We start from the raw sequence: 27,861 nt of genomic DNA, 5'->3' as shown, positions 1-27,861 counted from the left end.
CCTCTGAAGTTCTACTCTTTCTCTACTGTTGCATTACCTGGAGTGAGGTTAGTGTATGTATTATTCACAGACTTGAATAATTTTTCTAATATTGTTTAAATATATTATTAATATATATTTCACCATACTAATTCAGCACTAATCCTTTATGGGTTTCTGGAGTAGCGTACTTCAACACCCCATCAGGGGTAACAAGCGCTATATAAATACAAACCTTTTTTCTTCCCTCTTCTATCCTTCTGCTATCCTTCCGAATCCGAATAACTGACTAACCTATCCACCACTTTATGGGTTTCTGGAGTAGCGTACTTCAACACCCCATCAGGGGTAACAAGCGCTATATAAATACAAACCTTTTTTCTTCCCTCTTCTATCCTTCTGCTATCCTTCCGAATCCAAATAACTGACTAACCTATCCACCACTTAAAAAAAAAAAATTGCATGTTTCACTATACTAATTCAACACTAATCCTCTATGGGTCCCGGAGTAGTATGCTACTCGCTGAAAAAGCACTTCGATACATCGCCAGGGGTAGTAAGCGCTATATAAATGCAATTACAATACAATACAATGTTCATAATTGTAATTTTAGAGTATTTATTTAAAATTTGATTTGTTTGTAAATTTTGGTTTTTAATGTCTTCATTTTTTTAAAAATGTCTTTGTTTAGTAATTTATATAATGTTTTGGAATTTAATTGTTAATATGTTTTATGTTTCACACATAAGTATTAATATATATTAATAAAAACCATAGGCTCCAGGGACGTTATAGTTGGTTGGACATTTCACTTGTACAAAACCAGAGAAATTCGGCCGTTATAGTTAGTTGAGCTAACTATAACTCGCGCCCCCCGCAATGCACTGCTAATGACGTCACATATTACATCACTCATGACATGGTCAGTGACATCAATGATGACATCTCAAATGACATCACTGAAGACATCATCCAGTGGCTGTTTGTTTCAGTTAAGTTTAAATATGTATGTATATATGGATATATATATATGGATATATATATATATATATATATATATATATATATATATATATATATATATATAGGGTGTATGAGTGTCTGAATAGATGATTTAGTAGGGTCGTGACTGACTGTATAAGTGAGTGATTAAACGTGTCTTACTGAATGCATGGGTTAGTGAGTAAGCTGTGTAAATGTCTGTATCAGTCTGTCAGTTGGTGTGTATGCGGCTGCATGGGTTGGTGAGTAGGTACTGGGTTATTTATTGGTTGTCTGAGTATCTGTATGGGTGCCTGAGTGTCTCTGTAGATGGGTGGGGGGTGTGTGACTCTGTGTATAGATGTGTGAGTGGGCAATTCACTGGGTGTATGGTTTCAAAAGTGCATCTGTGAAGGGCTGTATGGGTGGGTGAGTATGTGTATGGGTGTGTTGGTGAGTAAATTGATGTGTCAGTGGTACATGTGTGAGTAACTACATATGTGAAATGCAGTATATGTGAGTGTTGGAGTATAAAAATCACTATATATGAGAGTGAGTGATTGTGAGAGTGGCTGTATGGATGAGTGTGTGCTTGTATCAGTGATTCTATAAGAGAGTATGTGTCAGTATTTGTATCAATAAGTGAGGTGGTGTGTGTATAACTGTATACGTAAGTAAATGGGAGTGTGAATGATTCTTTGCATGATTGACTAGGTGTGTGAGTAACTATGGATCAGTGGCGATGTGTGAGTGTACAGGTGTATGAGTGCAAATGATAGTGCTGTATTGATAAGTGACTGCATGTATGAGTGACAGTATGGGTGAATGAGTGGATGTTTGTGTAGACCTAGGAATCAGTGAGTGGGTATGTAGTAACTGGTATTGGTGTGCGACTATGGTTTCGAAAATGGAAGTCTGTATTTTAGAGTGGGTGTATCAAAGGTTATATTAGGGTGTGAGGAGGTGCATCAGATCATCACGTGGATGATGTCATCAGTGCTGTCATTTGAGATGTCATCAGTGATGTCACTGACCATGTCATGAGTGATGTAATATGTGACGTTATCAGCAGTGCACTGCAGGGGCACAAGTTATAGTTAGCTCAACTAACTATAACGGCCGAATTTCTCTGGTTTTGTACGAGTGAAATGTCCAACTAACTATAACGTCCCTGAAACCTATGATTTTTGTCAGTGAATTTCTATGGTTTTTTTAAATGCTAATTTGTAACTCTAACGTCCCTGAAACCTATGTTTTTTTCAGTGAATTTCTACGGTTTTTAGGTCTCGCTAGAACCAGCGCATGCGCTGCTCTGGCGAGAAATTTAGTAGCTGGTTTTAAAAGTGCTACCCACAGGCTTTTGCCGGACACCAGCTTGCTATTACACGCACAAGCACGCGCGACGTGCACATCTGCCATCTGGCTTGCCGTAATGGCTCATTAAGCCTTACAGCGCACGCTGCCTCAGCATCGCTCGCAATTACTTTCACTTTCGCGGCCGCGCCACTTTCACGGCCGCGCGGCGATTTTTTTTTTACAACTTTCCGCCCGCCAGTATGAAACAGGCACCAACAGCCCCTCATTAAATAGTTACACTGAATCACCACCAACCACCGCCTGTTCACAAGGGCTTAGCACACTTCCCTCCCCGAGACCTGCAGTCAGCAGATACTATACATACATGTTTTCGTGGTCAGTATTCAGGGTGTGTGAGCAACTAATCTGCTTGAAAAGACGATCCTGTTACGATAATCACCAAACCAAAGCCCTCTGCTGGGGGTTTAAAAGCAGAGTTCCCGTTAAACAGACTAAGCTCGTGAAAAAGGAATATTTGAGAAAAGTGAATTTGGAACTGAAACTACGTTACTTTCAGACTTCTCAAGGCCGGAAAGGCCTCGGTTGTTTGTGAAAACGCATGTGTCACTAGCAGTGAGAGACAGCGAGGCACCCTTTCACTGGTCACATCTCCCTCTGCTTGACCCCCATCCAGTCACATTTCACACAGGGAATCTTTGGAAGTGCAGCCGCACGTTGGACAGTGGGCCTCCACTGGTCTAGGTGGGGAGCCTCATTAACTACTTGAAATGCGGCGGGCAGCTTATCTTGCGAGGGATTGTCTGACAAGGGCTGCCCCCGGGGCCTGTCTGCAGCGGGCGCCCTTCCCGGCTCCCTTTACAGCTGCCCCTTTTCACGGGCGCCTACGGACACCTCTTTTGTCACGCAGAGCCTTTGTGTCCCCACAAAGGTCACTTCGATGTGTCTATCTGACGCATTCAGCTGATAAGAAGTCCTGGGAGAAGGGCATTCCACTTGCAAGAAACATCTTTTTGAAGTGAGTGTGTGTTCTTTGCTCTAGAAAAAAAAGACTTCGGAATGCATTTAATTTACGTGAAAAAAACTAACAAAACAACTCCCTTTGAGATAATTGTGAAGTACACTTTGTGTACGTGTCTTCCAATTTCAGCACCTCGTCAGGGGTAGTAAGCGCTATATAAATACAATTACAATTTTGTGGGAAACGGAAGGGGGGAATCAATTATTTTTCTCTGTACAAAATTAAGCCAGCTCCCTTCAAAGAGCGTGCATTTAAATAAGCCAATTACGCCTCAATGTATTAAAAAAAACCCGCAAGTCACAATCAGAATGCAACATTCGACTAATTAGAAAAATTATCTGTTTTTCTAAGGTCTGACTTTACTGGAAGAAAGATGACGTTTGGAAGATTACTTCTAAAGATATGATTGTTGGCAAAATGAGTGGGGGCAAAATGAGTCTGGCGGGGCCATAAATTACCACACACCATCTGTCCCCTATTTTTATGGAAATACAGGTGATCATTTTAATTTATTTTTCATTCATCCCTTTTCTCGCCCCTTACCTAAAGCACAAATATTTCAAGAATGAGACGTACAAACATATCTTCTATTCGGTTATTTTAATTATTTATTTTTCTGCTGCACCTAGAAATTCAATGCTTAGGCTCCTGCCAATAAATTGTTCACTGCTAAAGATGCTTCATGACGCTACGACTGATGCAAATCTAAACCATATTTAATGGACACTCGAAAAAATACATCACATTTATATCTGTTTAGAATTTAATTTTCATTGGCAATATGCTTGTGGGTAATAACATTCATGGCATCAGTGCATAAAAATTTGAATATTTATTGTCTATGGTGGGTTACTTATATAGCACTTCCCCCAAAGCATCATGGCGGTTAAATAGGAAAATTAAACAATGCAGCAATATAATGAATGCATAGAACATACATTTCCAAGGCTTCCTCAAATGGAGTTAGATTTGATTTCTTACAAAGTGAAAGAGATGAGGTGTTTCAATTTTTAGCAGGGGCAACAGAGAAAGCCCTCTCACCCAATTCACATGTCCGAGTTTTATGAACTGTTCGACGAAATGAATAGAATTCTGCTTGGGCTGTGAAAGGGATTTCTTTTTGCTCCAATTTCTATAATAGGTAGATAAACTGCTCTATATACTATTGCCATAGCTTTCAAGCAAATTCTATTTTTTACTGGCAGCAAATCCAAATGGTTTAAGGTTGGTGAGATGTGCATTCTTTTCTTAATCTGGGTACTATATTAGACTTGCCGCACGTTTAGAACAAGCTTTAGCTGGTGTAATGAACTATTCGCACAGTCCATATAAAAGGCATTGCCATAATCCAGTCTAGACAGCACAAACACCTTTACAATTGTAGCTTGGTGTTTTTCAATTCAATAACAGAAGCAACAATCTTGACTTGGTGTTTGAATTCGATAACTGGAAGCACCAATCTTAACAACTTTAACTGTCAGAAAAGCATATTTGCTACATGACACACTTGTTGGTCCTATTGCAGTTATGAAACAATCAGGACACCATGTTTGCAAATATTTTTTGTTATCAGGAGGACTTCGGTCCAGTTCAGATCATAGAAAGGAGTTTGAGAGGGTGGATGAGCTGTCTGTCAAGGCAGAGGTTGGGTTTGTGAAGAGTTTAATCAATTGTGTGTCATCAGCATACAGAAAAGAATATGTTGCCACGATAAACAAAAGTTTTGCCAGTGACTGCATATAGATGTTACCCAATAAGCCTTGAGAAACACCACAACTGAAAGCTCTTGGTTTTGCGCAAACGATGGAATCGTGACCATTTGAGTGTGGCTTGCCAACCAGTCAAGTACTTTAAATTAGATTCCGATGTCAGTCAGCAAGATGTTAAGTGTAAGGTGTCAAAGGCTGCATACAAATTGAGTGGCACTAACCCCTCCATTCCGTCTCTTTCTACCATTGGATGAAGATCAGCTATAGTTGAAACTACAACAAGTTCTGTACTCCTGCCTTGGTGAAACCAGTTTGGTGGGTACTGGCTTTGATTCCAGAGAATTATTAAAAAAGATGAGCAAACATAGTTAGACTGGTTAACAAAAGCTGCCATATCCATGATGCTGGAGCATTATCGCCTCAGGAGGCAGAGGCCCGCTTCGTCCAGCTCCTGATTGGCCGAAATCTTACCAGTGTAGCTATGATTGCCTCTTGCATTGGACTTTGAGTGAGACAGGCAGGTTAAGATAACAACTCCTTCCCAGTTTGTACTCTGATTTTCTGAATTTTATTACCAAAGAAAGAGGTAAAACTTTCTCAGAATTTAACCAGTGGCCTTATAGAAGACAGGCAAACAGCAGGTACATGCATTTCACTTAAAATACAAAAGAGATTTTTACACAAATTAGGTGCATTTAAACAGTCAGTCTGAATAATATAAAGATTTTTTCTGGACTTGACAGACTTTAATTAAGAGGTCATATTCTGTGTTACAATTAGGATCATAATTTCTGCGCCATTTTTGCTCAAGATGGCTTCCTTGTAGCTTGATTTCACGTAATTCACACCAGGGCTGTTAATGTTTCATAATTCTTTACTGTTTGCTCTATTACAGGCATCTTCTCATCTAAAATTCAGGCCAGCAAATCATGCAAGCGACATCATTTCATCTGGAAGTGTATTTCTCACAGAATTCAACCAAGAACAAATGTTTGGAGACATATGATTGGATATTTGCTGTAGAGAGCAAATTTTCTATTTGCATATAATTCTAGTTTCATGGATGTGCATTCGTGCTTTTGTTTGAAGTGTTCTGATAGTTAAAAGTGAAACAAGATTACTTCAATTTAGTTGGATGGGATATATTATATCAACAATATTGACTGATGTAATGATTGCATAAAGTAAATGCCAAGCTTTGGTCAAATTCAGATCAAAATATTCTGGCGAGCATCTAAATTTGTTTGGCTGGGCTAGCTTGAAAATCAAACCATAAATTAAAGTCACCTAGCAAGATGACCTTTTCAAGTCTCGCCTACGCAGCGCACATGCGCATGCGCTGCATAGGAAAGAGACCTTTAGTAATCGGCACAGCATTCCCGTCAAAAACGTGCACGCGTTGCATTGCTTCCAATGGCAACGCGTGCACGTCTGGCGATTCACTTGCGGGAGCAAGCAGCTGGCGCCATATGTTATCAATTATCGTGCCTTGCTGCTCGCTCCCACAAGGGAATCGCGCATGCCCCCTCCTCTCTCCCCTCCCCCTGCTGCCGCGCGAGGCGCGTGCTTGTTGTCTTAATAAACGTTCCGTGTCTGTGATAACCCAAATGCTTTCTAAGTAAGTTATCTAACAGGTGGATTAATTCTCCCAGCAGAATCTGTTTTAAATGGTGCTAGGCTCCGCTTTCAATGCTTTATTGTAGTGCTAGATATGATACTGCTTCGCCCCAAACACAATAATGGTAGGTTACTAGCAGTGTTTTCAGTGCGTTCGATGAAGTGCTCTTGCCTAGTTCTCAAAGTACTACAGGTATTAAAATATTGTGATCATATTTGCACGCTACATAGTGGCAGAGGGCCTAAATGTAAGACTGTAGAATTTGCAGTGAGATTAGATTAGATTAGTGGTAACTGTGTTTGTCTCGTAAGTGAGTGACCAAAGCTGTGCTCTTAGTGCGTCTTGAGTTGCTGTACTAGGCGGAGCGGTGGCGGAAGATGACGGAGAGAGCAAGCCCACGTTAAACTTACTAGCTGCTGTTACTTACTATGCAGGTCCCATGCCTATTTAGAATTGGTTAATTAAAAGCTATCAGTCTACCTTTCTGCAATGAAATTCAACTTCACTGTCTGTTTGAAGCCAAGTTTTGGGGGAAAAGAATCCGTCAAAGGCATGTCCGAAATCTGCCCTTATGGTGTATAGCAGGCATTTCTATGTTAATACTGTTTTACTGTGTCCACATTTAATTTGGTGCCGACTACAGCCCATCTGTAATGATGAACCATCTATAAATTTCCACAATACCATCTATATTTGGCATGCCTACATGCTTGGGATACCTGTCCTCCTTGGTAAGACTAGATTACATGGTATTTCTGAACGGTTATGAAAATGTCTATCCAGGCAAGAATGTTTTTCCAACCCCAGTGAGTATAGCTGCAATAAGCATGCCCTGATTACAAATGTCCCTAATAGTTTGATTATGATAATTCCTATGATGTATCTGCACACATTATTTGCCATCACTGATTGCAGTCGACAAGGGTATAGTTTTGAAGTGTTGATTTTAGCGCCACTTGCACACCACTGACATCTGGCTAGTACTGATTTTAACATACAGTGTGATATCTGTACAATTCTGTCTGCAAGGAAGAGATTTGTATTTCTTTTTAAAGGACTCTCCCCCCTGTTGCTTTTGTTTTGGGATCTGTATGATTAAATTGTCTCGGGGTACTCGGACCAAAATCAATTTCAGTTTTATTAGTGATTTAGATAGCTGAAACACTGCCAATATTAAAAACAAGCGTTGGCACAGCCAATAGGTCGCGCCTTTGGGACCATATAAGTGTTTAGCCATGCAACAGTTGATGTTGTTGCACCAAGGATATTATGCTGCATAACTAAATACTTCTAAGGTCCCAAAAGCGAGACCTATTGGCTATGCAAATACTTGTTTAAATTCTAATTTCTAACTATAACGTCCCTGAAACCTATGGTTTTTCCAGTGAATTTCTACATTTTTTAAAATGCTAATTACAAACTATTACGTCCCTGAAACCTATGTTTTTTTAAATTAATTTTTAAGGTTTTTTTAACTGCAAATTTATATCTATAACGTAGCAGTCACGTTTGCAGAGTGGTGGAGAAATGAGGCAAAGCCTCTGACCAGCGCTCAGGAATTCTGCTGCTAGGACTTACAGGAGGGCTTCTTGGCCTCCAAAGTCCCTCAGGAGTAAAGTGAACTTCATCCCCCAACCCGTAGTGTGCCAGGAGGCGTGTTTGCAGAGTGGTGGAGAAAGGGGGGGCGTGGCCTCCGAAGACCTTTTAGAAATCGCACTGTGTGGGACTTAGTGGAGGTAACAAAATGGGTAGTTGGCCCCAAGGACATCCTTGGGGGCCAACAACCCCTCCTATTACCTCCAGTAAGTCCCACACAGCAGGATGGCCTAGTTCTCATAGAAGGCCACGGCCCCTTTACCCACCACTCTGCAAACGCACTCCCTGGCGCGCTCTTGGATGGGCATTGAAGCTACCTTCGCTGCTGGGGGTCCTTTGAGGCCAACTAGCCTACCTCTTACCTCCAGTAAGCCCCACACAGTGGGATTGCTGAGAGGTGGACACAGGCCACGCCCCCTTTCTCCACCACTTTGCAAATGCGCCCCCTGGCGCATTTTAAGTTGTGGAATTAAGTCCCCTTGCCTCCTGAAGGTCCCTGGGGGCCAACTAGCCCAGCAGGTACCTCCAGTAAGCCTCACACAGCTGGATTGCTAAGAGTGGTCCGAGGCCACGCCCCCTTTTTACACCACTCTGCAAATGCACCGCCTGGCCCACTGCTGCTCGGGCATGAAGTCCACTTGTGTCCTGAGGTCCTCAGGACACAAGAGGACCTCCTTGCCCCACCAGCAGTGCATCAAGAGGGAGATGGTGGTCACCGGGGCAGTGTGGGGGGGCTCGAGCCTCCCGCATAAATTATAAAGCCCCAGGGAGGTTGCGGTCCCTGGGGCTGTGGGGGCTCCCATGGGCCCCCACACCATAATTTGGTATTGCCCCCGAGACCTGGCCCACCCGGGGGCTTTTTAACAAACGAATATTAGCCTGGCCCCCCTGGTATTCTGGTTGAAAACATGGCTGAACCCCGAACTCTCCCTGAATCGACTGATTTTAAAAGACTGTATGGGGCTAGATAGAGCTCTAGATATACCGTGGCTCCTGTACATTAAGAAATCATTTTACATCTTAGGGCGCCCTGAGCTCTATGACAATCCAAAAACAATTGCTAAAGGGGATGTTAACCAGATTAAAACCCAATTCCTGACTTTAAGGTCTCTAGAGCGGGAGGGGGTGGAACTCAATAAAGCATCAGTAAGGCCACATTTTTTATTAATAACTTCCCCCCAGATTGAGCCCTATCTTAGACTAGTCTCGAATCATTTTCACCGCTGGCTGCTGACAAGATTTCGTTTTAATTTAATACATTTTAATTTAGGTAGTTTTCAAGGTTGGTGCAAACCAGAAGATGCTGCTTTGTGTAATTGCGACGACAGTTCAATTCAGGATACTACGCACTTTATCCTATTCTGTAACCATTACACAGTAATTAGAACAAAGTACATTTTACCTTTGCTACAAGGGAGAGGCTTCTACCAAGTAAAACCAGCACTGATGTACCTTCAATTACTTGACTCCCCATGGATAATTTTTAATATTGCTAATTTTTTAGTAACTGCGGTAAGGAAAAGGAAAAAACTTGATGCTCAGTTTGTATACTGTTGTTAGGGGCATATTTATTGGCTTGGTCGACCACTATGTGAACTATTTTTTAAACTGTATTTTGTAAAGTTTTTATGTGTACGAATTATTGTGATGTACTTTTATGATTTTAATTAATCGATTAAAGTGGTTATGACTGACTGACTGAACAAACGAAGGGGGGAGACCGCACTTCTTTTTTTTAAATAATTTCATCCAGATTCGCGCAACCAGCGCGGTCACCAGTAGGTAGTTATAGTTGAGACCTAGTTTCCATAGGAAAAGCGGTTTTGCTTTTGCAAATATCTTTGGCGCCGTTTGACGAATCTTCACGAAGTTTTCAAAACTAATGGGGAACTCCGGTCAGCTTGTGTCTTGAAAGTTTCGGGGTGATTTGTCAAGCGGATGCCGAGAAAAAAGGGGGTCCCAAAACACATTTTCTCCATGTTAATTTTTATAGGAATCTTTAGACAAAGCTACACCCCGAACTGGTGAACGGAATTACACCAAATTTGGCAAAAAGGTAGCTCTTGGTTCAGAAAGCATGCTTTTTTATAAATGGTGTAAATCCGTCCAGTAGTTTCTGAAATATTCATCTTTAAAATACTTATATATATGTAGTGACCGCGGTGGATCCGCGAACCCTCTCGAGCACGAGTTTAATTCTGATTGGCTGCTAACACCTCAAACCAGGAAGTGTGGACAGCCATCTTGTGACTCAGTACCGAGTCACAGGAAAAAAGGTGAGAAAAACATTAAAAAAAGAAGAAAAGGGGGCAGGGTAAAAACACCCTGACCCCCATAGGCCTGGTAATGGGGTCCCACAGGGACCCCCAGAGCCCAAAAAAAGCATTCTTTTTAAAATTTTCATCCTGAGTCGCCTCAGGTGCGTGAATTCGGGAGAATTTTTGTTTTTTAAAAACAAAGCGCGGGCTCCTGCACTTAATTTTTTTAAGCCCCCGGGTGGGCCAGCTCCCGGGGGCAATGTTTTATTATGGTGCGGGGGCCTGCGGGGGTCCTCGCAGCCCCGGGGATGGCCACCTCCCCGGGGCTTTGCTGATAATGTGCGGGGGGCTCACAGCCTCCCCGTAGCCACGGGGATCACCACCTCCCTGGGGCCTTGTTATAAAAAAAAGTGCATGGGGGCTCCCCCCATGCTGACCAGGGGACTGCCACATCCCTGGGGCTTTTATTTATTTTGGGCTGGGGCCTCACGCCCCCCCCCCCCCCAGACCCGGGGACCGCCACCTCCCCGGGGCACTAATTATTAAAAAACGGGGGTCCGTTGAGGAACCCCAGCCCCGGTGACCACCACCTCCCCGGGGCTACATGCATGACAGGGTTGGAGCACGGCTCCCGCCGTGTCATAGCAAACATTGCTTTGCTTTATGGAAGCAAGAGCAGGAAACCTGCTCTCGCTTCCATGAAGCGAAGCAGAATTGCTTTTGTACAAGGGGAGCTGCACATCAGCAACTCCCCTTGTCCAAAACCATTGCCGGTTCCCGCATAAGGAGGCGAGCCGGCTGGGACGGCAGGGGCATTAGGGCTCCACCCGCAGTCCCCAACTAAGAGGCCAGGCTCCGGGGGATGGGGCTTACTGGAGGAGTGAGGTAGGCTAGTTGGCCCCAGCATTGAAGGGGACTTTAATCCCCATTCAAGAGCGTGCCAGGCAGCGCGTTTGCAGAATGGTGGGCAAAGAGGGCGTGGCCTGCTATGAGAATTTACCCATGCTGCTGTGTGGTACTTCCTGGCGGTAATAGGAGGAGTAGTTGGCCCCCAGGGATGCAAGAAAGCCTTCAGCAACAAATACACAGATTATAAAATATTTCATTTACTTCGCAAACAAAAATGTACAAAAATCTAAACTTGAATTCAATTTGAAAAGTTGGAGCTTTTCAACATTTGTTATTATCTCTATTGGATGAAGCAACATGCTAGACTCTAGTAAATAACTGTGGGCCTTATTATGAGTTTGGCGGTCTTCGCCTGGGACCGCCACTGCTGTGCCCCTAGGAAGACTGCCAAGCCTGTGTTGCACCCGACCACTGGATTATGACTATAATACATTGACAGAGGGCGGTGCTGCAGTGGTCTCACGGCAGTGGTAATGTTAGGCTCATTGGAGAGCCTAACAAGCACAATGCCACCGTGAGAGAGCGGTAATGTTCAGCTCATAGGAGAGCCTAACAAGCACAATGCCACTGTGGGAGAGCCTGCAGCACGTTCCTAAATGGTGTGGCATGTACCATGTTGTGCATGCCACACCATGCATGAACAAGGGAGCAATTCCAGGGGGACACAACATGTGCCCATCCGCATGCATCCCAGGCGCAGATTATGCCAGGGGCCCTGTGAGGGCCTCCTTACCTGCATGTCCACCACCCTTTTTGTGGTGGGTCCACCGCCAGGAAAGGGCGTGGATATGTAGCAGTGGATATGCAGGTCGTAATATGCTCAACAGTGCAGGTTTCAGCACCGGATTCATATTCAGGCCATCTGTAGACCGCCGCTGCAGTGGGTTCCTTGAACCCGGCGGAGGCAGTGGTCTTGTGGCGGTCCCACAGCCAAAACTCCTAATAGGGCGGATGGGTGGTGGTGGTCGGGCTGCCACTGTGAGTATGGTGATCCCAGGACCGCCAAACTCGTAATAAGGCCCTTTGTCTTTTTTTGCTTCTAATGAGCTGTCTCTTTTTGGCAGTACATACCAGTGCGTCCACTGAGGTCACCAATCACCCATACTAGCATTTGTTTGCTGTAATTGCCTGACTCCCACAAATCAATATAAGGATACCAAGTTAATTTTTAGCTTCCAATTTAAAATGTCTTCACATTTTCCTTAGCATTTTAAATTATAACGTTTACGTTTTGCTTTTTATGTACACATACTCTATCAATCTACTAATATTATTTAATTTTTTAAACAATGACAGACCCCCTGAGTAGGTGTCTTGGCACCCAATGGGTGAGAGGACCACAGTTTAAGAGAGGCTAATCTAGCTAATGGGTATCTTGTCACAGTGCAACTCTCACCTGAAGCAGAAAACATTATGGATATTCCCTGTGAGCCTGTGACATAGTTAAGTTTTCCCTGGTGTTAGCAAACTTCTCCAGCGTGGGTATAGCTAGATTCACAAGCAATTACTATTCTATGAGAGTTGTTCATCTCAGAAGGATCCTATGCTAATAAAGAGAGAATTGCTCACCAGTATGATTCACCCATAAGAGTATCCTTCACAGACTTCCCTGCTAAGACTATTCCTTTCAATGGGGTAGTTCCTCTCCTACTGCAGTAAATATTTACAGCTTGCAAATCTAAGAAGGATGCCATATTTGAGACAGCATTGCCTTTTCTTTTAGCATAAAGAAGGATACAATGCCAGAGAAGAATAAACCTAAGATTCTTTACCCCTACTGTGACTCAGATAATTTGTAGATCATCAAGCACTTCGAAAGCCACTTGTCTAAATCTCAAGGCACCCAGGCCAGGCAACACTGTGAATTGTGACCAGTCCTATAGTGAAGTCTGTCTTCTAATATCATCCATTCTGTGGCTCTTACCAGACCGAAACTGGAGGGTGCTGGAAGGAACACTAGTTGCGGTGAAAAAGGGCAAGACACTGGTGGGCTCCATAGGACAACACACAACTTCAGTACACGAAGGGTTAAAACACAAGTCTATGGGCCCTGCAAAAGAGAGAAGAGAGAGGAGCCAGGGAGAGTCAGTCAATGCAACTGAGTATACACCTCTTTCCACTGTTCTCATTCCTTTTAGACTTTTCTCATTCTTTCCCTATCCCCCACTCTCTTTATCTCCAACCTTTCTCTTGCATATTTCCCCTTCTTCTCCCATATCTACTTCCTTGCTCTCTGTACACTTTCTTCTCTCTCTATAAGCTTATGATCCTCTCCCTTCTTTCCCCCCTTTTTTCCGTTTCCTTCTCTGTTGTTCTTAATGTTACTTGAGTGACTCATCTAGTCTTTCCCTAATCCTCACTACTGTAGTCCCTCTGTTGCACTCTACTTCTCTCCATGTATACCCAGCCATCTCCCTCTTCCCTCTTTATACATTTCTATTATTTTTGCTTCCACCACAACATATTCTCAAAATTCCGCTCTCACGTAGACTTGTTCCTCCTCTCTCCACTCCTCACCCCTCCCTCTTTCCTACCCCTTATGTAGGTCTGAATTTTAATACCTACCATTCTCAGATAAGGCAGTGGTGAGATGATGTGCAGGTGTAGTGCTTCCAAGCTGAGATGTCACTGTATCCTGATTGGACCTAACGTTTAAAGAGCATTCAATAGTAATTAATTGCATATCAGACAGAAAAATGAAGTACAAAGGGAAGAGAGATGAAGAAGGGGGAAGAGACAGAGGAAGAGTGTTAGGAATCAGCAGAAAAAAAGTATTAAGTAGAGAAACAAAAAATAGAGAGGGAGAATGAGAAAACGAGAAAGCCATAGGAAAGTAAGAGAGTGTGATACAGTGGAAAAAGAGGAAAGAATTCAAAGAAGCAGGGGTAAAGAGGCAGGCAAAAAAGAGAAAGAGACAAGAAAGGGGGAAGTATGTGAGATAGACAGGGAAAAAGTCTAAAAGAGCAGAGAAAGAGAAACAGAGTGAGAGAGAGAGGGGTGAGAGAGAGAGAGAAAAACAGTAAGAGTGGCAGAGTCACAGAAAGAGAAATGGAGAGAAAGACAGCAAGAGAGAAACAGGTAGAGACTTGTAAAAAGAAACTGCAAGAATGAAGGAAAATTAAAGCTGTAAATCATATCTCCCAAATTTCAAGAGGCAGTTACATTACTCCTTAACTGTGTATGGAGACCTGTAATAACCCATGTCTGGAATGGAGAGGGAAGGAGGGAGTATAAGCTATTACTTGACAAACACCAGAACATTCAGAATATAAGAAATTTGAGAATGGTCATGAATCCGGTCTATCCCTAATCTCTGAAGTGAATCAAGTCACAAGATGCGTTTTTCACACCATGAAAACTGACACATTTTACAGTATCAGAGTCTTTCACAGAGGCTGCTGGATACCAGTGCCCTTGTGATGTCTCAGTTAATATAAGCAAATGCACTCCAAGGGCATCCCCCTTTGTTTCTACTGCAAAACCTGAAAGAATCCCAAAGACATCAGCAAACCAACTCATGCACCTACACATGCAAGACCAAATCACTCCAGCCTTACAAGCAATTGACTGGTTTACCATGACTAGATGCTTCTTCTTCACAGCAATGTGTATTGCCCACAGGGCCATCTATGGCTCGGGCCCAACTTTTATTCAAGGAAAACTTCAAAGATACCATTATAAGAGAACCTTTTACCCAAGAAAAATCTCCATAGACCTTCTTTTAATAACGCAAGAAGAACATCTGCAAAAGGACTGACTGTCTCTATGTAGATAACTAAAGTATGGAATTCTTCCCCATCAAGTACACATTATATATCCATGACCGTGTGGAGATTAAGCAGCAAAGATTTCTCCAACATATGATGAAGTATGAAAGCACCAGGAGCCAGAATCAATCTCCCATAAAGAAGGTATTGAAGGCAGCGGATAACCCAAGAACCAGACCCAAATCTCTCCATCAGGGATGGTAGGCATGATGACATGTGCAGCTATGTGTGACTCTCCTTCATTTCATTCAATACATAAGCACAGCTATACAGTTGCATTCATTCAAGAATTGCAAGCAGCTGCTTAACATTCACAGCACCACCAACATACTAGCCACACTCGCATCCCACACCATTTCAATCAGACACAGTACCATAAAGCTTAAGCGTTCTATCCATCACTTCTCTTTGCTACACTGGTGCAGTGACATATGACGTGATAAGACCACCGTTCTGGTTATTACACACAACACCAAAACACTCCCTACATAGGCAATGCTAGAAACCAATCACTTTCCAAGCAAACATAACCTATCCGTCTGCCAATGCACTTCAACATCTAGTGAAGCACTATAAATTCATCTTTAATGCAGTACAATACAAGCGTACTTTATTTTGCCATAAGGGCTTAGATAACATTTGCAGCAATGCTGAACAATTTTGCAGTAACATTTCCATTGGTCGTCTAGAGTCGTAAAGCAATTTGCCCCAACTGATCCATTCCAAAAGGGGATTTGCATCGACCGACCAACAGTACAACATTGTTTTTTTTTACCAGTTGGCCGTTTTTGCATTGGTAATTCAAAGCACATGCTACTATTAAAGTGCCTGATACAGAACAAAAGTTATATACTTTAGTCCAGGAGCAAATACGGGGGGAGAAGGGATGAGGTGGGAATAGCTGGACTACATAACTTCAGCTCCAGTTGCTATATGGTATTATTTGAATTTAGTATTCAAGAGTCTCAGAAAAATTAATTTAATTAAGGAATAGTGAGGTATGATATCAAACCGGCAGTCAACATCACTGTACAAAAATGTGTCACTTCCAAGAGTCAAAGTTGGCTTCGCCTTGGGATAACGGTCTGTGTTGATTCTCCTTTTCTTGGAGTGTGAAATGTTTCACTTTATGATTTTTGGAACATTGTCGCTACTGTAAAAGTGCCCTTTAAACTCAGGGAATCAAAGTGTAAGGTGGTCTAAAAATAATTTCATGTTTCTTGTTATCCGCTCCCCACTACCAGTACCTGTCTCCAATGCATTAATATCACTTGTCACTAATTTAAACCAAAGATGTTAAAAGGGTCTTCAGGACGGCCATTTATATTCATCCTGTTAGCTCCTGTTTGCACCACTTCCTCCTGGTGGAAGATGCAGTAATCAACAGACTCCGATGACCGATGGCAGCTCACCCGGCCTCATCATGATGATCATCGACCAGGACTGTCAGAGAGATCATTGAAAGAGATTGCATTTCAGTCGGCAGGTCTGGGGCAACTTAGGCTTGTTTGTGTTATCAAGCAAACTTTTTTGCCCCTTTGTCCATAGTATGTGATTTGGTTTTGGTTGGCTGAACTTTCCATAAGAAGGTGACTTGTTTACCTCCTCATGTCACGAAAGTTGTGCTCATTGAAAGACTTCTCCAGAGCTTTGGGGGCAGATGCTACCTGTGTGGAGAGGGGAGCCATGGAATGCTCCATCACACGCCTCAGATTAAACAATGTGTCCGTTTATGCTCCTCACAAATATTTCTGATCAAAATTAAAAAGCCTTCAGATTATACTAGCGTTACTTGTCTTGGTTGTTGAGTCATTGTGCTTTGTATTGTTCAGTTAAGTGTGCTGTCCAGTGGCTGGTACTGATAAAGAACTATGGTAGTATCGAATCACTAGAAGCATTTAGAAAATAGGATACTGCTTTGCTATTGAAGTAGGCACCTGACTTTTGAAAAGCTCTTGAAGGTATTATAACTGGGAAAGGAGACACAAACAGGAAGAATTGCAAAGGTGAGGTCTATTTACTAATCTCTTCATTGACAAAACATTGTTAATATTCATCCAGCCTTCACCAATAGAAGAACTTAAAAATCAACAACTCTGCTGTCTTGAGGGATACTAGAAACAGTTTAAAAGCATCATCTAGATCATTTGGGATTCAGGACATTATTTAATGAAGAATAACCGACCCTAGGATCCTTAATCCCTATAGTTTTCAATGGAATGTGGCCCTAGGGATTTTCTTGCATAGACTGTCACTGCATTAATCTCTTCAATATTTGGTGTGAGCAGCTTCTAGGCAGTTGCGCTGCAGCCAAAGCGCACCTGGAATAGTAAAAACACCTTCATCATCAGGTCTGGTATGGAATAGATGGAGCGGGGTTGCCTCCTGACTAGCCAATGCAGTTGGAAAATGGAGGAAGAAGGGAGATGAAATAGGTGCTCAGCTGCAGAAGCACCCACAAGTTCTTGGTTCTTTCTTTTTATGAGAGACCTTTAATTGAGTTTACAAGCTGTACCCTCGAAGATGGATGGTAGGTCTTTCCAAAACCTCAAATCTCTGATGGGCAACGCCTTGTAGGGAGGAGGAAAGAAGGTGGCTTAATGAGCAACCCTCCCCCCTGTGAGTAAGAGTGGCAGACAAGGAAGAGAATACTGACTGTATGGAAATTTCAAAGTTAAACTATTCAAAGAGCCCAAAAAAAACACTTTCCTTACTAAAATTGTATTTAACACACTAAAGCAGAGGTGAAGACTAGCCACTGAACTCACAAATAAAGAGGTAATGAACTTTGAGGTATCCCTCTCCAAGAGATTTCTCACTCTCCATACTATACTCTACGCCTTTCTAAATAGGGGAACTAGGTGGTTAGCTAGGACACCAAGGTAATTGGGGAACCCATCGTGAGGAAAAACAATCAAATAAAAACAGTTGGGGTTCCAAATACATGGTTCCTCTAAGGCACCATTAGCTAACAGCTAGTCTATGGCCACTACTGCTCCAGTGGAGAAATGGGACGCCAGGGTTCCACTCAACATTCAATGGCATTCTAGCAAAGTTTAGGTGGATGCAAGTAGTTTTTCAGTTTCCTAAGGGGTTGATGATAAAGATGATAAAACTCTAAAGAGCCTCTCTTACTAGCAAAGCCTGGATTCCCATACCAGTCTTTAATGCTTGTAGCTTAAGATGGTGCTATGTTTGGCCCAATTATGAAAGGCAACAGAGAGAAGAAGGAATACGCTTGCATCTGGAGATTCCTCAGCTACTTTAGTGGACGGAGCTAGAGCACTTTTATCTTGCGTGTTGGAGGTTTATCTAGAATGACAGAGGCTATTAACATTCTCAACAATGGCCTCCATTGCCTAACCCTACGGAAAACTGCGCTTTACATTCCCAAATAATGTATACATTGGAGTCAGGGCAGGTACTTCATTTTGAGAAGGGCAGTGGGGGATGGTGAAGGAGTTGGAAAAATTTAATTGGGTACAACGTTGGTCCGAGCAGCAACAGTGTGTATTCTATGGCAAGAGGGAAAGTTCTGCAATAATTTCATCAGTTCCGCTGAATGTCCTCCTCCCCTTGAGCTAGAGTCAGCAAGAGAATATGGCAGCTCCAAAACAACAAGGTCTTTTTGGATATGAAGATCAGAGTTGGGATGGTGTCATAACACGGCAGCTTAAAGGTGCTAGGCGTGAGACTGACCTCCATGTTAACCCATAATATAGAGGATTTAGGCACAAACCTTTCGGGACTGGGAGAGAAATCAGTCTGTGGAAGCAGTGAATGGTGTGAGCCCTGTCTTTCTTTTCCCTTGTGCAATAACCCAACAGACAAAATCAAAATGACCCTCTTGAGGTTAGGGCCCACTCGGATCTGTCCATTGGACAGCCTGTGAAGGAATTAAAAAATCAGTGTGTGGTGATGCTGGTGGTGAAGATTAATGTGCTCAGCTTCATGGTGCAAGGCTGAGGGGCAGTTAATACACTGGTTAATTCAGAACTGATGTAATACAATAGTGGCAGTGAACCCTCTTGCTTTTCATATGGTCCTGCTAGTTAATGCACAGCTTATCTTACAGTAGATGTTAGTTGCTCGTACGGTGGGAAAAGAAAGTGCAACACCACTTATATAAGTAAACCCTGTTCTGACATGAGGGATAGGCAATTCTGCTGGTGCATCGCCCTTGCTTGACCGAAGGATGTAATACCATTGACACATCTTTAAACCTTACAGTAAATGAAATGTCCTTTGGAATAAGATATCAAATCAGGTCAGATCAGGCTGACCTTAAGATTTAACATGCTCTAAGGGGCTGATAAAATATATTGTTCAATCTTACATTTGTTGTATTTATCAAACTTTTATGATTGGAGAACCCCTCACGGAAGGGTACGTTACTTACATGGTACCAGCCGTAAATGGATCCCATTCATGCCCAAGGTAGGGTGGAGGAGGTGTCTAGTTATCAGGATGTCAGAAAATATAATGCACCTGTAATTGGCCATAAATGATTAGAATATTATCATTAATAATGGTGGTAAATAACTGGAAGTGAGTGGAGGTTATATTGCCCCCACTGGCTTACAAGACAAAGTTGATCATGGGCAACAGCAATCTGACAGTGGGGGAGCTTTGCAATCGGCTTGGAAAAAACAGGGCGCTAGTCTGCTACTCAAAAAAGTCCAAGATGTCTAGTATGAAAGCTTGGATGAGTGACAGGATCTCTACATAGATTTGGGAATTAAGCCCTTAGATACAGGGAGAGCTTTGACTTGTTGACCCACTTTACATTTAGGCTATAATGGTAGTACACCATTATTGACCGCACCTAATCAATATAGGGAGAAGGCAGATTGCGTGGATCATGGGATTGACTACCAAATGGAGAATAATTGTGATGCACAAGAGATTACATGAGGTTCCTCTCCGATTCCTAGCTGGAGTGAGATGGAAGGAGCCAGGATTGAGATTGAAAGATAATGTAGCAGTAAAGGTTATAACTCCCAAGGTGTATCCCTTATGACTGCATAAAGCTGAGAAAGGCAATATACACTTCTTTATGACCACTCAGAGGAGGAAGAGAAAGAATTTCTGGGGTCCATCTCCATTACAAGTTTGGGATGTGTGGGGGTAACATGTCCAGCAGTTAAATAAGTAATGCAAGCAAGCTGTGAAACGCCTCAGGCACTGATGCATAAAGATAGGTTTTTATGGTGAAGAGCCATTTGCTTGGCCCTACAATGACATTTGTAATGAATGTTTATGGCTATCAAGAGTTTTTTGTATGAGGTAAAGGGGCAAAGTGCATCACAAAATTTAAGAAGGGCAGGCAAGTGATCCAGGGACCAATCGGCCAATGCCCATAATAGGTGCCTCTGGTTAAAGAGCATAGGGGTTACAGTGAAGTGTTTCCATGAGTGGGCAATGAGAATGATATTACTACTCAGCTCAGGCAGATTTCAGCTAGAGTTTGGGTACAAAAAAAACAGTGTGTATGTTTATCTCTGCTAAAGTACGTCAATATTATGGGGCTGATTTAGAGTTTGGCAACAGAGCACCCTCTCTGCCAAACTGAAGGTCCACCCGCCTGATTTAAGATGGGCGGACCTTAAGTATGTCAGCGAAGGAGACTGCTTTGTCTCTATAGCTGACTCTTCCAACGGCCTGTTGGATTAAAGGTCGTCAGAGGTTTGGCAATTCAACCAACCACCTAGTTTAGATTAGGCGGTCGAATAGCCAGTGTTCACTTGCCCAAACCCCAGGTAAAACCTGGTGGTAAAGGGCAGTAAAAATTGCTAAATGGACAACACACCTTGGGAGACGACTATCAACATGTGGGGGTCATTAGTTTTAGTATTATAAAAACAAAGTCCCACTTTGGGAATTGGTTTTGAAAATATATTTTGGGGGGAAATTTTGATGGTTAGTACCATCATTTAGATGGTACTGTCATCCAAACTCTTAATGCACTGAAGGGAACCACTGTGACTGGAGTTCCTGCCAATGTCAAGAGAGGTCTGGTGGCCCAGTTGACATCTTTAAATTCAGACTACGTTTACTCTCCTGTCGCCCTTTTGGAGTAAATACCATACTCGGAAGTATAAATCAGGCCCAAAGTAAGGCGGGCACTATGCATTTTTGTGGATATTAAAACTGCATTTGACTCAGTTCATAACCCGTACCATGTGAGTCTCTGTGGAAAATAAGGAGTGGAACCAGGGGCGGCTGCTCCACTAAGGCGAAGGAGTGTCGCCCCACTGCTCTGTGAGCAGGTCAAAAAGGAAAAAATAAAATGATAATAACGCATTGTTAATAATTTTATTTTTCCGTAGTTGCTCAGCTGGTTAGGAGCGGGCCTGGGTTGTCACAGAGGAGCAGCCGCGGCCGCTGCAGGTAAGGGTGATGGGGCCAGGTGAGGGGGTTTGCGATAGACGACCACGAGGGAATATGAAATAAATAATCAATTTTCCCTCGTGGTCGTCTCTCGAAATTCCCCCTCACCTGGCCCCACCGCTCTTACCTGCAGCGGTCGCGGCTGAAGGGGAGGAGTGGTGGGCACTCTCTTTAGTGTGCATGACAGTTTGACCGGCCATCTTGGGCTGGCAAAACAGTCATGCGCACTTTGCTTGTTCTCTACCAGGATGTATTGTACAGCCTGGGTGGAGAACATGCACAGCCTTCCAGTCCCTCTCTGAGCCCCGAAGCATGGTGCTCAGACTAATCATAATGCTGCTGTAATGCAGCTTTGCGGTTGACTAGGGGAGCCTGGGAGTCTGTGTGCTTCCTGCCACTGGAGTCCTGGAAGTGGGTGAAGAGGACCGTAACTATGCAAGTGATATGGATCACAAGGAGATGCTGCAATTAATTTCTGGTGCATTGTCTGCAAAGTATGGATGGCCGGGCAGACGTGTTTCAGACCCACCGCTGTTCAACCTAGTCAATGAAGTGTCAATTTATCTGAGGTAGGAGGCGATGCACCTTTGGTTCGATTACCACAGTTCTGGTGTACATTTTCACAGATGATGCAATCATCTAGAATAATAAGTCCACTGGCAATGCTCTGGAAAGACAGAAAGGAATTATATAAGAGAAACTCTGCCTTCTAGTTTGATGAGGACTGGGAAATATAAGCAGTGAATAATATGGTGCATAAAAACTATTGGAAATGGAATAAAAGGTCCTTAGCATTAGAAGATATATCAACAAGGAAATATCAAGTGAAGAGAGCCAAACTATTTTTTTATGATCTTGATGCACACTAAAAATGAGTTGGCCGAAACTATGGCTCACTAGTCGGTGAATAGGGGATGATGGATGTGCTGGAGATGAAGAGCTCGATAACCTCCACTGTAGTTGTGGAAAAGATATTTTAAGCAAGAAAATGTGCAACATGGATTGGAGCGCTCCGAACCAATGTTTTATGGATATTGGAGTATTAATAGGTTGTGTTGTTTGTTTGGTTAGGTTTGCATTGATTTGTAATGTTTGTAATTAATCTAGGGAATTATCAATGGATTTATGATATTGTGTCTAATGAATGTTTGGCAGTTTTAAATACCATTACTTTGATACTGATTATAGTGGAATAAGTAATGAGATGATTTTGGGTAGTCTGTTCCTCTGAGATAGGTATCATTATGACGACTATGGGATGCCTTCATTAGGTGAGCCAGAAAGTAATGACTACTAAGACACTGAAAAACAAGCCCATGTGATGTGGAGGAGGCAGAGGGTTTCGCAATACGCTGCTGATTTCTAAAGAAGCTTTAGAGGTTGCTCACTCGATTGGTTACATAGGGTAGAGGTATAAAACAGCAAGTGGAAGGAAGCCCCAAAGTGATAACTGCTGTATTCGTTCAGCCTCATCTCAGGGGGTTAAGGTGCATTATTAAATGAATGTTTGACTAATACTTTGTATATGAATTTTACAGTACTAATTAGAACATGACTAGAGAAAGTCTTTTAAAGTATGATAGATGTTTTTTGTGCATAAAAACTAGTTTTTTATCGAAACAAATGTTGCATTTATGAGGGAAAGGATAGTGTGGAATGATTGTGCATTCTTAAACTTATATGACTTTGCTGAAGCTATAACAAGTAGAACAATGAAGGCGTTTAGAGGTATAATTTGGATTCTAAGCTGCCTTTAAATATCGATCATTCAGATGCATCGGATTTTAGAAGCTTTTTCCCTAAATGTGCTTCATCAACTTGGCTTATTTTTACTTTGTACATTTCTATGAAATGTTCCAAGATTAATGGTATTCCTTCATCTTTTAAAAGTAACATGAAATTGTTTACTTTTTTCAACCAGGGGGATTTTCTTTGGCAGTAGGGAAAATGATCACATTGGGAAACTCTGTATTTTAATTTTCTATATTGGTACCTTGTTCGCTAGATCATTAAACATGCCACAGTAGAAATTAGAAACGCTCCCCTTCTTTCTAATAGCAGCAAAATAATATATTTTCTGTTATGCTAGCTGAAGAATTATTTTATGTGCCTGATAATTTTGAATATTAAGCAACATAAGAGGAATGGGGAGATCTTTTGGAGGAAATATACATTTACTGGCTCTCTTTTTTTTTTGTTTAGTGCCCACGAATTAATTTATGTATTCTTATAAGATGCTGGAATTTGAATATATGTTTGATTTCTATGAATGTGTTATGGAACTATAGTGTGTAGATATCACTTTAAAATTCTAAATATTAAGTGTGAATGTTCAGAGTGCTGACTTCCGGAATGTTTATCTACCTAATGGACGATCTATTTTCCTCCATTCTGGCATTTTAAACCAATAAACAGGAAGAGGTTGAAAATGTATTATAGTTCAGGGCATAGCACATTGTTAAATTGCATTTAGGAGTATATAGCCACTCATAGGGAATTAGGGCACTGCTTACTGAAGTTTAAGACTGATTTCCTAGGTCACTGAGAGAGAGTAGTTCAGTCACTAGTCTGAATAATTCAGTAATGAGAGAAAGTAGAAAGAACATAGAAATAAAGATGATGCGAGAAAGAAAAATAGAGAAGAAAAAAAGCCAAAGATAACTAGAGAGAAAGTCCAAAAGAAGGTAAAATTACAGTCAGTTGCCTAGTGAGGCTGGAAGGGAAAAGTGTAAATGGATAATGGAAGAAAGACAACGATGGAATGGAATGACAGAGTAGAAGATAAGTACAATGACGTGCTAGAGGGATGTGTTGACATTTGGATGTGAATGACACTACAAAGTAATGCAAGCGATAATCAGAAAGTACTGCAGAAACATTTGATAACACTGGATTGGTGATGATACCAATGGATGAATGAGTGGCAGCGTTAGATTGATGATAGTACCAGTAATGGATTGTTGGTGATATTGATGAAGATGCAGTTTTGAGCTATTGCCTGTCTGAGGAGGGAATGTAGATAAGGGATGCTGGAGTATGAAGACCATGGACTTGGTGAGTGCAATAATCAGCTAAACTAAATGAAGTGTTAGGACTGGACAGTGAGGGAAGATAAGTGATGAAGTGAAGGTGATACTGAAGGGAATACAATCCATGGAATGAGAGTAATGCAGATGAAGAAATCAACAACTGGTTGGAGGTAAGAAAATTATGTTGCCGTGTTTTTTAGTATCACTTAAAATCTCCTGTATATAACATACCATGAGTTGAGAGTATCAAAGATCCGGAGGGCCCTGTGTTGAAATTGAACCTTGCGGCAGGCGTGAATCAGCGCTAGAGCGCTAATTAGGACAACAGACAAACAATACAGGGGGCCACAGAGTGAGAGAGGATTGAAAGGAAGAAAGCACAAAGAGGAACAGAATATGAGGTGGAAATGGGACAGAGAAAGTTAAGAGAGAGAAAACACTGAAAATGAGGAAGGAGAGAGTGTAAGGAAAGATATAGATAGAGGGGCAGAGAGAAAGAAGGTTGAAAGAGAAATGAGATTGAGAGTAAAAGAAACCGCAAAGGCAAAGTCAGAGAAATCAGAAGGAGAACGATGAGAGAAAAGAAATGAAGGGTGAGAGAAACAAGAAGAGAAGGGTTAGATCCACATTATCTCAAAGGTACAGGACCAGAATTTCAAAAATCAGCTTTACTAATAACAGGCAACAACCATCTTACTTGATAACATGGACTGGCAGAACCTCTTTGGAGAGAACCCAAACAATCACACTTTAATAAATTCAATGAAACACAGCTGCCTGCGCCAGACCTTGGTGTAACAGGCCAGATAACATGCTGGTTCCAAGGGCGACCTCCTTTTCTATGTCCCTGGCTCACATCTTCAAACCTAGGACAGCCTTTTCATATCTAGTACTATTTCCAAGAAGGGTCTCAACATCCATCCCGACCACTACCCATGGTTGATTCCTCTGTGCAGGATGTTGCCGACACACTCTTCATGGTTCCCATCCACAGATCAGACACATCAGCATTCCATGCCCTCCTGATTCTAGGGATCACAGATGTCTACTGAGTCCCATGAGTCATATCTCTGTATTGCACAAAAACTAAAGGCCTCATGCTGGACTATCACAGAACTCCATCCTTCAATCACGCACCATCATCTCTTCGCTCCCACTGACATTCACTCAAGCAGGCCCTTGCCAAAGTAGGGAATATAACAAGAAATTCCATTGGTGTGTGCAGAGGAGCCTGCCTTTCACGGACACCTACTCTTCTGAATCCAGGAAGTTGTCCTCATTCCGCAAGTTCAGGACATATAGGGTAGACATGGAGATGACGCTGCAAGAGAGAGAGATTTTACAGTATTACCATATGCTTTATTTGAGCTTTGTAGGAATGTCTCACCAGTTTGGGCTTTAGGTCTCTAGTCACAATATTTTCAGAAGTGGGCACTGTTTGTATTCTAAGTTTATGCTTCATGAAAACTAGTGCTATTTTTCATGTGACATAACAAGCAAATCCATTAGCTGCATGAAAAGTCTACTTTAGGAAAGAGACTCATTTCATCATGAAATTAAGTGTGTCTACGCATATTGTTGTATATGTGTACAGGTCTGCGTCAGTCTAACCGTTTAATTAGACTAACTGTATATTTGCTTAGCAAAATTAGTTAGGGGTGTGTGTATGTGTGTGCATCTGTGTGCTGGCTCTATGCAAGTCCGATAAGTCCCACTAGTGAAGAATAACTACAGTGGTGTTTACACAAGGGGATGGCATGCAATCTTAGGACTGAGATCCATTTCCAGAGGTGGACCCGAATAGTAAAATCCAATCCTAGAGACAATGCAAATATGTCACATTCAGAAAGTTCAAACCTAGTGATAAAGAAAAACAACCCAACCTCACAAAAGTAGCAACTGAATCACAGAAAAGAAGAAACCCCAATCGAAAAGGGGGAGATAAAGCACAGAGAAAAATCGATCCAACCTCATAGAAGGATGACTAGCCAACGATAAAAGAAGCCAGATTCCAGAAAAGCAACCAAATCCCAGAAAAGAAGCTACATTCCAGGAAAGAGAAAACAACGATCCTGGAATACAAGACATGCAATCCCAGAGAAATGAAACCCCACCAGAAGTCTAACTCCAAAGGGGAACAAACACAATCCAGTAGAAGAGCACTCACAAACCAGGAAAGACAAATCCCAAAGGATAAGAAAACCAGTCCTAAGGAAGGAGAAAACCCTTTTCAGAAAGAAAAGAAGCCCAGACCCACACGGGATGATGACCAAACTACAGGAAGAGAAACCGAATCTTAGAGAAATACAAATCTAATACCAGAGAAGAAACACAGTCCTCGGAACGTCATACCCCAAACCAAGAGGAGAAGAAACCCCGGGTCATATTACATTGCACCACCGAAGAGTCACCTTTTCCATACGCTCCGGTGACGCAATGCCCCATATTTACAAAGTGGCACTAAGCTACTTTGAGTGGCTTAACACCGCTTTGTAAAAATCGTACCCTTTCACGCAGATCTTTGCATGAAAGGAACGTTGCTGTGGGGGTTACACCGCAACACCCATAGCTTTTTGACACAAACCCAGATTTACAAAGATCTGTAAATCTGAGGCAGTGCCAATAACGCCATTGAAAAGCAGGCATTAGAGTGGCGCAATGAGAAGAAAAACTTTTATTTCTCCTTGTTTTTTGCTCTGTCTATGAGTACTGAATTTTGCAGCACACATAGAAGGGGCAAATCACTTTTAATGATTGTTTACATGCAGGAAGGGGCCCCTTCCTGCACATAAACAATCATTAAAGGCGATTCCCTTCCTGCACATATACAATCATCCCTGCAACGCAGGCACCCTTGCACCATAGTGCAAGGGTGTCCGCGTTGGTATTACGCAGCTTTTTTAGCACCGGCGCAAGGGAAAATACATGGGTGTGCCGTATTCTTGTGAATACGATGCATTGCTGCTTTATTTAAATGATGCAGCACTGCTAAATTGTTTGCAGCACCGTTCTGCGTAATTTCTTTGTGACTGTGCACCCCACTTCCAGAGGACAAGAAATCTCAAAACGAAAAAAGAAGAATCCTGATTCTAGATTAGAAGAAACAAAAAAAACACATTAAATTCCTGATGGGAATCTTAATCCATGAGATGTAATTAGACATTATAGGAGAAGAAAAACAATTCTAACCAAAAAAAAATTTCTGCAGAAAAACAAACTATTCCAGAAGAAAATAAATTTACTCACTTCAAATAAAGCATCTTTTACTGAAATTGTGATCTATTTCAGA

The 27,861-nt window shown here is 42.1% G+C and overlaps 1 protein-coding gene across 2 annotated transcripts in view; it reads right to left on the bottom strand.

Moving 5' to 3' along the window:
* MYRF (myelin regulatory factor) overlaps nt 1-27,861 on the bottom strand; it is a 449,420-nt gene that overhangs the window by 51,311 nt on the left and 370,248 nt on the right. For both annotated transcript variants that reach the window (XM_085648540.1, XM_085648541.1), the window contains 3 exons: nt 25,825-25,893; nt 13,952-14,031; nt 13,311-13,436 (listed from right to left, as the gene is read on the bottom strand). In XM_085648540.1, the coding sequence (XP_085504666.1) occupies nt 13,311-13,436; nt 13,952-14,031; nt 25,825-25,893 (275 nt within the window). The remainder of the gene's footprint in view (nt 1-13,310; nt 13,437-13,951; nt 14,032-25,824; nt 25,894-27,861) is intronic.

This window comes from Triturus cristatus, chromosome 3_2, assembly GCF_964204655.1.
Source record: "Triturus cristatus chromosome 3_2, aTriCri1.1, whole genome shotgun sequence".
NCBI lineage: Eukaryota > Metazoa > Chordata > Amphibia > Caudata > Salamandridae > Triturus > Triturus cristatus.
The sequence above is the reverse complement of the archived record's forward strand: the minus strand, read 5'-3'. Positions and strand labels throughout refer to the sequence as shown.